The sequence below is a fragment of the Papio anubis genome, chromosome 2, assembly GCF_008728515.1.
Source record: "Papio anubis isolate 15944 chromosome 2, Panubis1.0, whole genome shotgun sequence".
Classification (NCBI taxonomy): Eukaryota; Metazoa; Chordata; class Mammalia; order Primates; family Cercopithecidae; genus Papio; species Papio anubis.
The window spans coordinates 41,251,106-41,268,797 of record NC_044977.1 but is presented as its reverse complement, the minus strand read 5'-3'; the positions used below and the strand labels follow the sequence as shown (position 1 = coordinate 41,268,797).

The 17,692-nt window shown below is 39.6% G+C and overlaps 1 protein-coding gene across 13 annotated transcripts in view; it reads left to right on the top strand.

Moving 5' to 3' along the window:
• Positions 1-17,692, top strand: part of POLQ (DNA polymerase theta) — a 168,952-nt gene that overhangs the window by 46,637 nt on the left and 104,623 nt on the right. For 12 of the 13 annotated variants that reach the window (XM_021934085.2, XM_021934083.2, XM_021934088.2 and 9 more), the window contains 7 exons: positions 78-271; positions 2,674-2,798; positions 5,321-5,564; positions 8,289-11,380; positions 13,443-13,586; positions 14,897-15,093; positions 16,667-16,907. In XM_021934085.2, the coding sequence (XP_021789777.2) occupies positions 78-271; positions 2,674-2,798; positions 5,321-5,564; positions 8,289-11,380; positions 13,443-13,586; positions 14,897-15,093; positions 16,667-16,907 (4,237 nt within the window). The remainder of the gene's footprint in view (positions 1-77; positions 272-2,673; positions 2,799-5,320; positions 5,565-8,288; positions 11,381-13,442; positions 13,587-14,896; positions 15,094-16,666; positions 16,908-17,692) is intronic. The other variant, XM_021934084.2, reaches the window with a different exon arrangement.

The window sequence follows — 17,692 nt, the reverse complement described above, 5'->3', positions numbered from 1 at the left end:
TTTAATATGAAGGTTGTGTATAATGGTTTTTTGTGATGTAATAGTTTTAGTTAATGAATAATACTTTTTTCTTTTAGGTTACACCTATGTTCGAGGATTGGACTACTATTGATTGGTATCGATTTTTCTGTTTATGGGAGAAGTTGCCAACTTCAATGAAAAGGGTGGCAGAGCTAGTGGGAGTTGAAGAGGGGTTCTTGGCCCGCTGTGTGAAAGGAAAAGTAGTAACCAGAACTGAGAGACAGCATCGACAAATGGCCATCCATAAAAGGTAAACGTCAAGGTCTCTGGGCTTTCCAGTATTTAACACAGTGTCTTGCATGTAGTAGATGCCCAGTTTATTGTAGTCACTTTCATTGTCAATAAAATCAAAATTTTGGCAGAGTATAAGATTTTTCAGTTTGTTTTTTTTTTCATTTTCTTTTTTTTTTTTTGAGATGGAGTTTTGCTCTTGTTGCCCAGGCTGGAGTGCAATGGCACGATCTCGGCTCACCGCAACCTCCGCCTCCCGAGTTCAAGCGATTCTCCTGCCTCAGCCTGCAGAGGAACTGGGATTACAGGCATGTGTGCCACCATGCCTGGCTAGTTTTGTGTTTTTATGCTTTTTATTTATTTTTATTTATTTATTTTTTGAGGCGAGGTCTCGCTCTGTCCTTGACCCAGGCTGGAGCTCCAGTGGCGGTCAGCTCACTGCAAGCTCCGCCTGCAAGGTTCATGCCATTCTCCTGCCTCAGCCTCCCGGTAGCTGGGACTACAGGCCAGCCACCTCGACGGCTAGTTTTTTGTATTTTTTAGTAGAAACAGGGTTTCACCGTGTTAGCCAGGATGGTCTCGATCACTTGACCTCGTGATCCGCTACGTCTCGGCCTCGCCAAATTGCGGGACACAGGCTTGAGCCACAGCCCGGCTGGTTTTGTGTTTTTTAATGAGCGAGGTTCTCCATGTTTGTCAGGCTAGTCTTAGAAGCTCTGACTCCAGGTGATCTACTTCCTCCGCCTCCCAAAGTGCTGGGATTACAGGTGCTTGAGCCACCCATGCAGGCAGTTTTTCTGTATTTAATGAATTTATTGGTGTTTTAGTTTCTTTCTGCAGTTCACAGTTTAGTAGCCCTTATATATAAAGATCTTATATTTTAAAGTATAATATTTAATTACCTCTCTTTTGTAAAGAAGGTGTTGATCAGAAGAACCACCAACTTACTGTGACTTCACCTGGGGTTATGCTTTATATCATGCTTAGAAGTGATTCACTACCAATAGGGAAGAAGAGCTAATTAAAAGATTCAGGTGGATAAATTGATACAGGCTGTTAGCTTCTTTGAAATATAATGAAATTGGCTGGGTGCAGTGGCTCACACCTGTAATCCCAGCACTTTGGGAAGGCAAGTGGGCAGATTACTTAGGAGTCAGGAGTTGAGAGACCAGCCTAGCCAATGTGGTGAAACCCTGTCTCTACTAAAAATACAAAAATTAGACATTTGTGGTGGTGTGCACCTGTAATCCCAGCTACTTGGGAGGCTGAGGTGGGGGAATTGCTTGAACCTGGGAGATGGAGGTTGCAGTGAGCCAAGATTGTGTCACTACACTCCAGCCTGGGCAACAGGATTGAATTCCATCTCAAAAAAAAAAAAAAAAAAAGAGAATATAATGAAATGATTTTTCTTTTTTTTAGACAGATCTCGCTCATCACCAGGCACAGGTGCGAGAATAACGGTCTCAATGCAGCTCCACCTCGAGTTCCGCCGATGCCTGCCTCCCGGCTCCAATAACGGGACTGAGAGCACCTGCCACCTCGCCCGGCTAAGTTTTTGTATTTTTAGTAGAGACGGGGTTTCACTGTGTTAGCCAGGATGGTGAAATGATTTTTCTTAAAAAGCAGTCTTTAGTATATTATTTATAATATGGTTAAGTATAAATTTTATAAGGATTTATATACTTGGATTACTTTTGCTACTGTTGCCTTTCAAATCAAAATTGGATGCTATATTTATATTGTCATTTTATTGGAGTAATGATTTACATGTAACTGTATATCAAGTTATCTTTTAAATTTTTGTGTCATCACATTTCTTGAACCAAGTCTCATTTCTTGATAGCAGCAATATTGAATATGGGCAACTTTTTGTTATACACACATTAGTTCTTTACTATTGTACTAATGCATGTCAAAACTTGCTTTGCAAGCATTGATCTCAATCTTTGTCCAGTAACCCTATTTTCTTTCTTTCTTTTTTTTTTTTTTTGAGATGTAGTCTCACTCTGTTGCCCAGGCTGGAGTGCAGTGGCACAATCTTGGCTCACTGCAACTTCCGCCTCCCGGATTCAAGCGATTCTCCTGCCTCAGCCCACTGAATAGCTGGGACTACAGGCATGTGCCACCATGCCCAGCTAATTTTTTGTATTTTTAGTAGAGACGGGGTTTCACTGTGTTAGTCAGGATGGTCTTGATCTCCTGACCTCGTGATCCACCCGCCTAGGCCTCCCAAAGTGCTGGGATTACAGGCTTGAGCCACCGCGCCCGGCCAGTAACCCTATTTTCTATTAAGAATCTTACCAGAATGTATTATATAAGTCCTCTGTTGCCTTTCCAGTTCTTAGTCATTTTGCAACACACATTGTATCTCCTAGTAGACGTGAATGATCTCTTACCATGCTTTTGATGATTTATTCCCAGGTTTTTCACCAGTCTTGTGCTATTAGATTTAATCAGTGAAGTTCCCTTAAGGGAAATTAATCAGAAATATGGATGCAATCGTGGACAGATTCAATCTTTGCAACAGTCAGCTGCTGTTTATGCAGGTCAGTTAAACAAAGGGTTTCATAGTTATTTAAGACGATGATTTGAAGTCGAGTTAAGATTGCTTTTTTTTTCCAAATTCCATTTTATTGTAGGCCTCTTTAAAAATGCTATAATTTTGAACAGTTCTTGTCATCATCGGAAAATTCAAAACTCTGGCTCCTCAGGGCTCAGTACCATGTTACAGAGGATTGGTAACTAGCTGAATGTCTTGGCCTCTATTCCTTAGCAACCTGCTGACTATCCTCCTTTCTGTTTTCCTTTTTCTTCTCTTTTTCCTGTTGCAAGAAGAAATGAAACAGAGTTCTCTGTGGTCTCCCCTTTCTCATTAAGGTACTGATTGCTGGGCGCGGTGACTCACGCCTGTAATCCCAGCAATTTGGGAGGCTGAGTCGGGTGGATCACACAGTCAGGAGTTCAAGACCAGCCTGACCAAGATGGTGAAACCCCATCTCTACTGAAAATACAAAAAATTAGCCACGTGTGGTGGTGGTTGCTTGTAATTCCAGCTACTCAGGAGGCTGAGGCAGAGAATTGCTTGAACCCAGGAGGTGGAGGTTGCAGTGAGCCGAGATCACGCCACTGCACTCCAGCCTGGGCGACAGAGCAAGACTCTGTCTCAAAAAAAAAAAAAAAAAGGTACTGATTAATACATATTGTTAAGGAGAAGGATGGAAGATGGAGAGGGATTTCTGAACTCCTGTCTGACTGTTACAAAAATGATCTATTCTAAGGTCTACCTTAATGTATTAAACCCTAAGCAAACGAGAAATTCTGAGTCTGATTTTACTAAGGAATCCTTACAAGCCCTTAAGAAGGAAGCTATGGGCTATGAGAGGTTGTGTTATATGTATAAGAGGTTTCATCGTGAAGATATGTGCTTATGAGGAGTACTATGGGGAAGATGAGAAGAGATAGTGGCAAGAAGGGAGGGACTCACTTTTTTTTTTGAGATGGAGTCTTGCTCTGTCTCCCAGGCTGGAGTGCAGTGGCACGATCTCGGCTCACTGCAAACTCCACCTCCCAGGTGCCGCATCATTCTCCTGCCTCAGCCTCCCGAGTAGCTGGGACTGCAGGCACCTGCCACCCAGCCCTGGCTAATTTTTTGTGTTTTTAGTAGAGCCGAGGTTTTCACCGTGTTAGCCAGGATAGTCTCTCCTGACCTTGTTGTCACCGTCTCGGCCTCCCAAAGTGTTGGGATTACAGGCCTGAGCCACCGCGCCCAGCCGGGAGGGACTCACTCTTAGACTCACTGTCATCAAAGATGAAAGACTGCCTCAAGGGGGACATGTTCTTTTTTTTTTTTTTTTTTTTTTTTTTTTTTTGGGGGCAGTCACCGGCTGTGTCGCCCAGGCTGGAGTGCAGTGGTAGCGATCTGGCTCACTGCAGCTCCGCCTCCCGGGTCCGCGCCATTCTCCGCCTCAGCCTCCAGTGGCGGACACGAGTACCTGCATGCGGCTAGTTTTTTGTATTTTTAGTAAGAGCGGGGTTTCACCATGGCCCAGCCAGGATGGTCTCGATCTCTGACCTGGAAGTGATCCACCGCCTCGGCCTCCCAAAGTGCTGGGATTACAGGCTTGAGCCACCGCGCCCGGCCGGGGTTTATGTTCTTATAGGGAAGTGTAAAACAATTTTAATTCCACAGATGTCTTTATGACATAGCACTTGTTTTGGTTTCTTTATTCCAAGACAGTGCAGCTATTGAGCTCAGCAACCTTTCTTTGAAGAAAATGCACATGGGAACTTCTCTCTTTCTAGTTCTCTCAGCACTTGAATATTGAAACCAACTCTCTTGTTTTCTTCTAGGTGGAAAGAATCCCTAATTTTTTTTTTTTTTTTTTTGAGATGGAGTTTCTCTCTTGTTGCCTAGGCTGGAGTGCAGTGGCGCGATCTCGGCTCACCGCAACTCCTGCCTCCTGAGTTCAAGCGATTCTCCTGCCTCAGCCTCCCGAGGAACTGGGAGTACAGGCATGCGCCACCATGCCCGGCTAATTTTGTACTTTTAGTAGAGACGGGGTTTCTCCATGTTGGTCAGGCTGTTCTCAAACTCCCGACCTCAGGTGATCTGCTCTACTCAGCCTCCCAGAGTGCTGGAATTACAGGCATGAACCACTGCGCCCAGCACCTTTACACCTTTTTAAACACCTTTTTAAGAGTTCTTAAACACCTTTTTAAGAGTTCTCTTTTGCTTAAGAAAGAAAGAGACAGAGAGAAATGATTTAGGGTGAGGGCTTCTTGTTTGTTTTGTGTTTATATGCTCTGCCTCAGTTTTCTTGTGTTAACTTCAGGATGAAGAATAAATAAGATGACATTTAATGTCATCTCATAAAACTTAGCACATTTATTGTCCAATTAGTTAAGGCTCTTAATATATTTCTGTTCCCTTGTTAACTTACACCTTGGGCCTTGTTAAATCTTACAATTTTGCAGGGAAAAAACAAGGAAATATAAATACATCTAAAGAAATGGCGAATTCATCTGTAAAAAAAAAATCAATTCAACAATTATTCTATGAATGTTCTAGGGATGATTACAGTGTTTTCCAACCGTCTGGGCTGGCACAACATGGAACTACTACTTTCCCAATTTCAGAAGCGTCTTACATTTGGCATCCAGAGGGAGCTGTGTGACCTGGTTCGGGTATCCTTACTAAATGCTCAGAGAGCCAGGGTTCTCTATGCTTCTGGCTTTCATACTGTGGCGGACCTTGCTAGGGCAAATATTGTGGAGGTGGAGGTGATTCTGAAAAGTGCTGTGCCTTTCAAAAGGTAAGAGAATACCTTTACCTACATGGGCTTATTAAATTTAAAAAAATGTTAATTTTAAAATAGTAGATAATGTATTAAAGTATTTTTGTGTTAAATAATCTTATTATATACTTGGTGTAAGTGGAAGAAAATATGGCTACTTTTTCCCCCTTGCAGATTACTTTTTGTTTTGTATATTTTAAAAATAATACATGACTTAAAAACATTCCTACTAGAATGTCTGAGTGGGGCTGGGCACAGTGGCTCACGCCTGTAATCCCAGTACTTTGGGAGGCTGAGGCTGATTGCTTGAGCTTAGGAGTTCAAGAATAGCCTGGGCAATATAGCAAGATCTCATCGCTACTAAAATTTAAAAAAAAAAAAAAAAACTGGGTGTGGTGGCATGTGCCTGTAGTCCCAGCTACTTGGGGGTGTGAGGCTGGAGAGTTGGTTGAGCCCGGGAGGTTGAGGCTGCAGTGAGCCCTGATAGCGCCACTGAACTCCAGCCTGGGTGACAGAGTAAGATCGTGTCTCAAAAAAACTGAGCAAAAGTTTGGTATCAATGCTTTCTGCTTTGATGCATTTTGATTTTGATCTGCTTTGATGGATTTTGATAATTTTGATGTGATTTCATTATATATCTCAGGCTCATCTTACACTTTCATTAGACAAAAGCATTTTAAAATACATTCCTCTGAAATGTTTTTTGGAATGCTAGTGTCCCTCAAAACAATTTGTGAGAAGATTCCTTGATTTTTTTTGTGTGCGTATGTCTGCATAACCAATTTATTGAATGGGCTAGACTCAGTATATAAATCAAAGAATAGCTTAATTATTTTTTCTACCACTGTTTTTTGGAACTCTCTCTTATATGAAATCTCAGGCAGATTCTATAGGTATTTAGTTACTTTGAGGTACTAACAACCAGTTTTATTTTCAGGTATTAAACAATTTGTTCTAGATGGAAGCATCAATCTTATTTCCAGTTCAGTGTTTCTTCCCTCCCATTCACTTTAAACCTGACTCCCAGCTCTGAGACCTTAACCTGTGTGAGAAGGGGTGGGGTATAGTATTTTACTATCCTCTTTGCTCTTGCATATCTCTTCCTCATGGAAGACAATTTTTCCACAGACCAGGAGTAGAGGTGGGGGTAGGAGGGTGATGGAGATGGTTTGGTTTTAGGATGAAATAATTAGATTCCCATAAGGAGCACACAACCTAGATTACTTGCATGCACAGTTCACAATAGGGTTTGCTGCAGCTGATCTGACAGGAGGCAGAGCTCAGGCAGCAGTGCTCCCTTGCCTATAATTCACTTTCTGCTGTGCGACCCAGTTCCTAACAGGCCATGGACTGTTACTGGTCTACAGCTCGGGGGTTGAGGACCCCTGGTTTATTTTAACTGACCACTTGGAATCTGTTCACACTTGCACAGTTTAGAGGTCAGTCAGAGATTTGGGCAGAGTTTATATGAAGAATTAGGAGTTGTTCTTCACTGGTTATCTGTTCTATATTGCCTTCAATTTCCAACTAATGTAGTTACTCTTAACTCTCTTCTGACTTCTGTCAATCAGTGAACTCCAGGTTTTTATCTAAGTTTTTAGCCAACCTACAGGGTATTGACTGGACCCTGCCTTCAGGTAAAAAGTGAAAATTCACCCACTGCCATTTCTTTCTTGCAAGTCTCAACCCCCCTCCAGTTTCTGCTTTCTTTTTTGTTCATTTTCTAGTCCCTTCATATATTTTGTCCAGAGTTTATATTGTGTATTGTATAGGAGGATTTGTTTTCTTTCTTGTCTTTTTTTTTTTTTTTTTAGACAGAGCGAGACTCTGTCACCCTGGAGTGCAATGGTGTGATCTCGGCTCACTGCAACCTCTGCCTCCTGGGTTCAAGCAGTTCTCCTGTCTTAGCCTCCCAAGTAGCTGGGACTACAGGCCCATGCCACCACACCCGGCCAATTTTTGTATTTTTAGTAGAAACAGGGTTTTACCGTATTGGTCAGGCTGGTCTTGAACTCCTAACCTCAGGTGATACACCCACCTTTGCCTCCCAAAGTGCTGGGATTACAGGCATGAGCCACTGCATACAGCCTTTTAAAAATTTTTTTAAATGAGACAGGGTCCTGCTCTGTTGCCCTGGCTGGAGTGCAGTGGTGTGATCTTGTTTCACTGTAATGCCTCCTAGGTTTGAGCGATTCTCATGCCTCAGCCTCCCAAGCAGCTGGGATTACCGGTACCTGCTACCATGCCTGGCTGATTTTTTGTATTTTTAGTAGAGACAGGGTTTCACCATGTTGGCCAGGCTGGTCTCGAACTCCTTGCCTCAAGTGATTCGCCTTCCTCGGTCTCCCAAAGTGCTGGGATTACAAGCGTGAGCTACCGCGCCTGGCTGGATGTTTTTCAATGAAAGTTTTATGGCTTTCACTTTTTTAAAGGCTTCTATTTAAAGAATCTGTCTTAGCGAAGCCTTCCTTTATTATGCCGTTTAAAAGCTACAGAACCACCCACCCGTTTCTGGTGCCTCGTTTTTGTATACAACTCTTATCACCAGGTAATATAGAATGCATTTTAAACCTTTATTTTCTGAATTCCCCAGCTAGAATGTGCCATGAGAGCAGATACATTTCTCTCTCTCCTTCATTGCTATTTTTCCAGTTCCTAGAACAGCTCAGATTGAATGTTTAATAAATATTTGCCTTACGAATGAATGAATTCATTTCTGTCTTTTCCCATCTCTTTGTGTAGTGCCCGGAAGGCAGTGGATGAGGAAGAGGAAGCAGTTGAAGAACGTCGGAATATGCGAACTATCTGGGTGACTGGCAGAAAAGGTTTAACTGAAAGGGAAGCAGCAGCCCTTATAGTGGAAGAAGCCAGAATGATTCTGCAGCAGGACTTAGTTGAAATGGGAGTGCAATGGAATCCCTGTGCCCTGTTACATTCTAGTACATGTTCATTGACTCACAGTGAGTCAGAAGTAAAGGAACACACATTTATATCCCAAACTAAGAGTTCTTATAAAAAATTAACATCAAAGAACAAAAGTAACACAATATTTAGTGATTCTTATATTAAGCATTCACCAAATATAGTGCAAGACTTAAATAAAAGTAGAGAGCATACAAGTTCCTTTAATTGTAATTTCCAGGATGGGAATCAAGAACATCAGAGACATTCCATTTTCAGAGCAAGAAAATGGGCCTCTTTGGATATAAATAAAGAGAAGCCAGGAGCCTCTCAGAATGAGGGGAAAACAAGCAATAAGAAAGTTAAGACTTTTTCAGAGAAAACAAAAAAGGCACCTTTGAATTTCAATTCAGAAAAGATGAGCAGAAGTTTTCGATCTTGGAAACATAGAAAGCATCTAAAGCAATCTAGGGACAGCAGCCCCCTGAAAGACTCTGGAGCATGTAGAATCCATTTACAGGGACAGACTCTGTCTAATCCTAGTCTTTGTGAAGACCCATTTACCTTAGATGAGAAGAATACAGAATTTAGAAATTCAGGGCCATTTGATAAAAATGTATCTTTGAGTGGTAAGGAAAAAGATAACAAAACATCATTCCCATTACAAATAAAGCAAAGTTGTTCACGGAACATAACACTAACTAATGACAATTTTGTGGAAGATATTGTCACAGGATCTCAGAGTAAAAATGTGACTTGTCAGGCCACTGGTGTGGTTGGTGAAAAGGGCAGAGGAGTAGCTGTTGAGGCAGAAAAAATAAATGAAGTGCTGATACAAAATGATTCAAAAAACCAGAATGTTTATGTGAAACACTGTGACACCGATCCAATTAACCAGTACCCGCAAAAGCAATCTCATGAACAGACAAGCACTTTTACCAAACAGAAAAATATAATAGAGAGACAAATGCCCTGTGAAGCAGTCAGTAGTTACATAAATAGAGACTCAAATGTTACTATTAATTGTGAAAGGATAAAGCTTGATACGGAGGAAAATAAACCAAGTCATTTTCAGGCATTAGGAGATGATATAAGCAGAACTGCAATACCCAGTGAAGTACTTCCATCAACTGGAGCATTTAGCAAATCAGGAGGCCAGCATGAGAATTTTCTAAATATTTCTAGACTACAAGAAAAAACAGGTACTTACACAACAAACAAAACTAAAAATAATCATATTTCTGACTGTGATTTTGAAGATAGTTTCTACCTGGATACTCAGTCAGAGAAAATAATGCAACAGATGGCAACTGAAAATACCAAACTAGGAGCAAAGGACACCAACCTGGCAGCAGGGATAATGCAGAAGAGCGTAGTCCAACAGAACTTGATGAACTCTTTTCAGAAAGAGTGTCACGTTCCTTTTCCTGCTAAGCAGCATCCTCTAGGAGTGACTAAGATAGATCATTTGGATCTTAAGACTGTAGGTACTATGAAACAAAGCACTGATTCACATGGGGTTGATATCCTGACTCCAGAAAGCCCAATTTTCCATTCTCCAATACTATTGGAGGAAAATGGTCTTTGTTTTAAAAAGAATGAACTTTCTGTTACTGATTCTCAATTAAATAGTTTTCTTCAAGGTTATCAAACACAAGAAACTGTGAAACCAGTTATACCTCTGATTCCTCAAAAGAGAACTCCCACTGGTATAGAAGGAGAATGTCTTCCAGTTCCTGAAACAAGTTTGAATATGAGTGATAGTTTACTCTTTGATAGTTTCAGTGATGACTATCTAGTAAAAGAACAATTACCTGATGTGCAAACGAAAGAACCCCTTCCTTCAGAAGTAACATCACACCATTTTAGTGATTCTCTGTGTCTACAACAAGAAGACCTAATTAAAAAATCAAATGTAAATGAGAATCAAGATACCTGCCAGCAGTTGACTTTTTCCAATGATGAATCTGTTATATTTTCAGAAATGGATTCTGTTCAGATGGTTGAAGCTTTGGACAATGCGGATATACTTCCTGTTCAAGAGAAGCATCATACTGTAGTATATCCTAGAGCATTAGAACTAAATGATCCAGTACTTGATGAGCACCACCAAGGTGATCAAGATGGAGGAGATCAAGATGAAAGGGCTGAAAAATCAAAATTAACTGGGACCAGGCAAAATCATTCATTCATATGGTCAGGGGCATCATTTGATCTAAGTCCAGGACTGCAAAGGATTTTAGATAAAGTGTCCAGTCCACTAGAAAATGAAAACCTAAAATCAGTGACTATAAACTTGTCTAGTTTGAATGGAAAAAATACAGAGTTAAATGAAGAACAAGAAGTTATTTCAAACTTGGAGACAAACCAAGTGCAGGGAATTTCATTTTCTTCTAATAGTGAAGTAAAAAGCAAGATTGAGATGCTAGAAAACAATGCCAATCATGGTGAAACCTCATCCCTCTTACCTCGTAAAGAAAGCGATATAGTTGATGATAATGGTCTCATTCCTCCTACACCCGTTCCAACGTCTGCTTCTAAGCTGACATTTCCAGGGATTCTTGAAACACCTGTAAACTGTTGGAAAACTAATAATGTTTTACAACCTGGTGAAAGTTATTTATTTGACTCACCTTCAGATATTAAAAACCACGATTTAAGTCCAGAGAGTAGAAATGGGTTCAAAGACAACAACCCTATTAGTGACACAGGCTTTTCACTTCAGTTATCACAGGATGGATTACAGTTAACTCCAGCCTCAAGCAGTTCAGAAAGTTTGGCCATAATTGATGTAGCAAGTGACCAAAATCTTTTTCAAACATTCATTAAGGAGTGGCGGTGCAAAAAGCGATTTTCCATCTCACTGGCTTGTGAAAAGATTAGAAGTTTCACATCTTCTAAAACTGCTACTATTGGTGGTAGGTTTAAGCAAGGTAAGAACTTTTTTAATTTTATTTTTTCATGTTTATAAACTAGTAGACTGAGATAAGAGATTTCTCAATGTTAGGTATTAAATATAATCTGTTCAAATTGTAGTGTGTATCTCCGCTGTGGATTTATGTATAGAACAGCCTTATTTATTCAGCATACCTAAATTGATAATTAATGGTAGTTGCCCTCCAGTATAAAAGGAACATGTAATATATATTAGAATAAAAGTTTACAAAAATAAGGATAATATATATTTTGAATATGAATGTGACAGTTCTTTTATGGTATATTAATGTTGTAACATAATGGTTTTTATTAATCATCAGTGCTCATGAATTCTTTTTTTTTTTTTTTTTTTTTTTTTTTTTTTTTTTTTTTTTTTTGAGATGGTTTCTTTCTCAGTTGCCCAGGCTGGAGTGCAGTGGCGTGATCTTGATCTTGGCTCACTGCACCCTCCACCTTCTGAGTTCAAGTGATTCTCCTTCCTCAGCCTCCCAAGTAGCTAGAAGTACAGGCATGTGCACCGTGCCTGGCTAATTTTTGTATTTTTAGTAGATATGGGGTTTCATCATGTTGTCCAGGATGGTCTCAAACTCCGGACCTCAAGTGATCCGCCTGTGTTGGCCTTTCAAAGTGCTGGGATTACAGGCATGAGCCACTGCACCTGGCCATATGAATTATTGTTATTATTATTTTTAGACAGAGTCTTGCTGTTGGCCAGGCTGGAGTGCAGTGGTGTGATCTCAGCTCACTGCAACCTCTGCCTCTCAGGTTCAAGCAATTCTCCTTTTTCAGCCTCCTGAGTAGCTGGGACTACAGGCGCACGCCACCACACCCGGCTAATTTCTTTTTTGTATTTTGGTAGAGACAGGGTTTCACTGTGTTAGCCAGGATGGTCTCAATCCCCTGACCTCGTGATCCACCTGCCTCAGCCTCCCAAAGTGTTGGGATTACAGGCATGAGCCACCATGCGTGGCCTCATAAATTATTTTCTATTAAATTGTAATATCCTTGTTTGCTTATGTAATTACAAAAGTACATTGCTAATAGGAACTTTGTTCTTCACAGTGTACATTAGCTACATTTTCCAAGATTTATCTTGAGTAGAATTTAGACCTCCACTGATAGTCATGAATTGTATACGGAAATGTTGCTTCCAAAACCTTGCGGAGCCCTTCCAGGTTTTGAGAGAGTTGAACCTTTTGGTCAAGTAAGGCTGTGTATATTCCTGTCTTATTGCATGAACTCTGCCTTCTGGATTGTGGGGACCAGTTGTAGACAGCTTGACAACCTGCTGTGGAAATCAGGTGTTTGATTAGGTTTATTAAACCTTGCTGTTTTATGAATTAATTTGTTCATAAAGGTTTGGGTATTTGTCTGATTTTCAATTCATGGAGCAGATGTGTTAACCACAACTTTTATGTACTTTTAGTGTTGAATAGCACTTTCCATTTTTGATGCAACAAACAAAATTGGGCACATTTTCTGTATCAGGCTATATAATAGAGGCTAGAGGGATAAAAAAGTTCACCTAAATTTAATAAATATGTACTAAGTTCTTACGTGCCAGTTATTTTCCTGATACTAGGGATATAATTATCGATAAGACAGATTGATTCGTGACCTTTATAAAATTCGAGATACATTATTTTAGGAAAAAATGTTGACTCTAGATACAAAATTATACTTCACTAGGGAATAATAGTCTTTATTTTTCTGGAGTTTCTTAGCCAAGAATTGCTGAATTTGCTGTAAAATATTTGTAGTATGCAAATGATCTGTATTTTTGTTTGAGTTATAAAATTTGAAATGCAGCCTCTCTTTTTTGAACTTAATCGCTATAGATTTAACAAATCTTTGGTTGCTTTTTCATAGTGACGGTTATCTTAATTGATGAGAAGCCTGGAAAGATCTTACTTATACTTAAAATGACTGTCCAAATACCTATTTTTTTAAGGAAATTTTGCCTATCAAAGATAGATTTTTTATTATAATTGTTTTAACAATTTATATAATGTCTTTATTTTTAGAGATTTTTACCTATTTCACTTTTGTTTTACTTAGCTAGCTCACCTCAGGAAATTCCTATTAGAGATGATGGATTTCCTATTAAAGGTTGTGATGACATCTTGGTGGTTGGACTGGCAGTATGCTGGGGTGGAAGGGATGCCTATTATTTTTCATTGCAGAAGGAACAAAAGCATTCTGGTAAGTAATGAGTATTTGAGTAAGTCACTATGTAATTAGTGTAACATCCATTAGGGTAGTGATCTTATATTTTGAGAATAATTTCCTGATATTTACCTAGGATTTATTTTTAGAGTTTAAATTTCTTTTTTTTTTTTGAGACAGAGTGTCATTCTTGTTGCCCAGTCTGGCTTGCAATGGCCTGATCTTGGCTCAATACAACCTTCACCTCCTGGGTTCAAGCGATTCTGCCTTAGCCTCCCAAGTAGCTGCTATTACAAGCATGTGCCACCACGCCGGCTAATTTTGTATTTTTTTTAGTAGAGACAGGGTTTTCCCATGTTGGTCAGGCTGGTCTTGAACTCCTTACCTCAGGTGATCCACCCGCCTCGGCCTCCCAAAGTGCTGGCGTGAGCCACTGTGCCCGGCAAAACTTGTAATTTTTTGGAGAGCAGCTGGCATATACGTTATTGCATATATTAACTAGAATTAATGTTTTAAGAAGCACTTCCTTACTTCTCCCTGCCTGTCACATGAGGCTATTAATGCTATGGGTTTTTCCTCTGAGTGGGCAGTGAAGCCTCAGGAACTCTCTTGCCATTTTCAGGGTTTGCTTTTGAAGACTAAAGTATGGCAGTTTATTTTCAGTCTTTTGTCCTCCCATTGAATGGGTCTGAAACTCATCTAGAGGGATCGTTGAGCTAGAGGTCTATAGTAGTCGAATCATATAAACTTTGGAGAAGTCTTTGGAATGGAAAGGATGTAATCTGGAAATACCCTGTGATCTGACTATGGTTGTTGGATACCCCAGCTGATAGGTTGGTTTTGGACAGGAGCAAAATTAATAAGGAAACATTTTAAAGGATGCTGTATAGTGTCTGTTCCTTAGTAAGCATGAAATATTTTCAGTTGTTTTGCAGGAAAATATGTTGGGGTGAGTAGTTACTTAAGCTTTTTCTTTATTTGGATAGAATAGTATCTGTTCATACTAAATCTCTCTTTAAAATTTATTTCCAAATACTTTTCCTGTCTTTAACTCCTCATTCTGGGAAATTTTGTTTTTAGAAGTATTAATGCTTAATATTTTCTCCCACCTAATTAAGTAGAGCATTAAAAATCTTCTAGCCCAAACCATAATTTTTAGATTATGATGCACTTCGTCTACATAGCTGATATGACCTTGATAAGATGCTGAATTACTCGTCACATGGAACCAGACCCTTAGGCTTCTAGTCTTTTTCAGTCTTTCTACTAAAGATTGCTGCTTCAAATGAAAACATGTAGTTTTTGCCTTAAAACTGTGTTTTCCTTTTTTTTTTTTTTTTTTAAAGAAATTAGTGCCAGTTTGGTTCCACCTTCTCTAGATCCAAGCCTGACTTTGAAAGACAGGATATGGCACCTTCAATCTTGCTTGCGAAAGGAATCTGATAAAGAATGTTCTGTTGTCATCTATGACTTCATCCAGAGCTATAAAATTCTTCTTCTTTCTTGTGGCATCTCCTTGGAGCAAAGTTATGAAGATCCTAAGGTTCTATGTCTTATTTAATTTTTATATACTTAAAACATTTTTAGTGTTAATTCTTAAATGACTTGGTATTTCCTTAGCTTCAGTAATGCAGCTTAAGAATTTTAGTCAATTCTTTATTCAATAATCTCATCTACCCAGAATAGAATATCATGCACCAAATATCTCTGTGTAGATAAAAACAGAGATGTCACAAATTTGGAGCCCTAAAGTTTATGTCTTTCCTCAGAGATTTTGAAAAAATTTTAATTTGGGTCATAAGTCCTAAGTTTTCTGTCTAATAGTAAATTGGAAGTGAAATGAGAACAGATTTAGGTATATGATAGCAGAAGGTTTTAAATATTCATGAGGGTGGAGGCAGAAAATTGGAAAAGAGTGTGAATAAGATGTCAAAAAGGATTGTAGTTAGTGGCCATTTAGCATAGAGGCAAATCCCCTTACTGGCTCCTGAGAACTTTCCTTTATAATAGCAAAGTTTGATGCACTCTTCATAATGATGACTCAGTTAAAAAACCTGTTAACCTTTACATGAGACTGTTTCATTCAGTATTCCCCTATAAAACTTTATTCTTAACCTACAAAAGAAATAATTGGGTCATATAGTAAAGTAATTGTCAGAATTGTGAACAGGGCTTAGATTCCCTTATTCTGATCCAGTTAATGATCTGCTTGATCTAGTATTAGAAACTACAGGACTCCTACTCATGAGGAGGTTGGAAATGGCAATCAAATGAATAATTGGATGGTTTTCTGGTGACAAACCCCCCATCCTGAGGGGAAAGTCTAGAGGCTTTCTGAAACTCTGGATATAAACTTTTAATGGTAAAACATTTATGCCTCACTTCTTTTTTTTTTTTTTCTTTGAGACAAAGTTTTGATCTTGCTGCCCAGGCTGGAGTGCATTGGTGCAATCTCAGCTCACCGCAACCTCCACCTCCCAGGTTCAAGCAATTCTCCTGCCTCAGCCTCCTGAGTAGCTGGGATTACAGGTGCCCACCACCACACCCAGCTAATATTTTGTATATTTAGTAGAGACAGGGTTTCACCATGTTGACCAGGCTAGTCTTGAACTTCTGACCTCAGGTGATCAACCCGCCTCAGTCTCCCAAAGTGCTGGGATTACAGGTGGCAGCCACCGCGCCCGATACCTCACTTCTTTTAGTGTTGAAAGAACTAAATATACCTAAAACCTCACAGTAGCCCATCTTTATTACAGTAGCTTAGCCCAAATTAGCCTAGTAGAGGAGTCCATCTTCATTTTCAGACGCATGGTTTGAGTTTGCTGAGACCCACTTGTTTGTCAAGCCTACTGCTAAACTGGTTCGGCCTGAGCATTGTAGTAATGGAATAGTTACAACTTTTCTTTCTTTGAAAGCCATTGCTGTTATTGCTACCAAAAATGAGTCCTGTTACAATTATTCTTTCCTTCTCCTTTCCTGGGAAAACCACTGAATAAATATTAAATGAAAATGAGTGAGGTTAGAAATAAGCTTTCTTTTTTTCCCTTTTCATTTAGAGGTACAAAAGTGTCTTCGAAAAAAAATCAGGAAAATATTCTCATTGCTATCCCATTCAGGTGGCATGCTGGTTACTAGATCCAGATTCTCAGGAGCCGACTCTTCATAGCATAGTTACCAGTTTTCTTCCTCATGAGCTTCCACTCCTAGAAGGGATGGAGACCAGCCAAGGGATTCAAAGCCTGGGGCTAAATGCTGGCAGTGAGCATTCTGGGCGATACAGAGCATCTGTGGAGTCCATTCTCATCTTCAACTCTATGAATCAGCTCAACTCTTTGTTGCAGAAGGAAAACCTTCAAGGTAAAAACCAAGTTTCTGGCATTTTTATGTTATAGATTAGAGATAGAGATTTAGCCACTCTTTATCAAAAATGGGTAAATTACGTATTTATGTAAATCCTACCTTTGGATTGTCTAGTGCTTTTTTTCTGTAAAAGGCCAGAGAGTAAGTAAATATTTTTGGCTTTGTGAACCAAACAATCTCTATCACGAATACTCTGCCATTGTAGCAAAAGAGCAGCTGTAGACAAGACCAAAACAAATGGCTGTCTTCCAATAGCACTTTACAAAAACATGCATCTAGTGTTAGTTTGGCCATAATTTGCTGACTTCTGGCCCTTGTGTGAAGAAAATTACAAAATGGCATTTATGCAGTTGTTGCTAATTCTGTATTTGAACTTTATCAAATAATTTTTATTCACACTTAGAAGACATCCTTAATGGATTTCAAAGAGTTAACTCTTTTCTTTTTGAAACTGTTAACCAACAGATGTTTTTTCACAGCAAAGGATAGTCATGAGAGTCTCTTTGTTCCCGCATAGCAAATAACATGAATTTATTGTCATTGTTATCTGCTGGCCCAGATTGAGCACCCTGACTACAGAGAGCTTAACGGATGCTTATGATAGAGATGTGAGGTAGAACAAATTTGGCTTCATTGTGAGGAGATGACTGAATTTATTGACTGATCAATAGGTACTAGAAAATAGATGGATGAGTTCATACAGACTAGGGTTTGGATCTGGACTATCCACTTACGAGCTGAGGGACTTTGGGCAAACTACTGAAACTGTAAGTCTGGTTCTT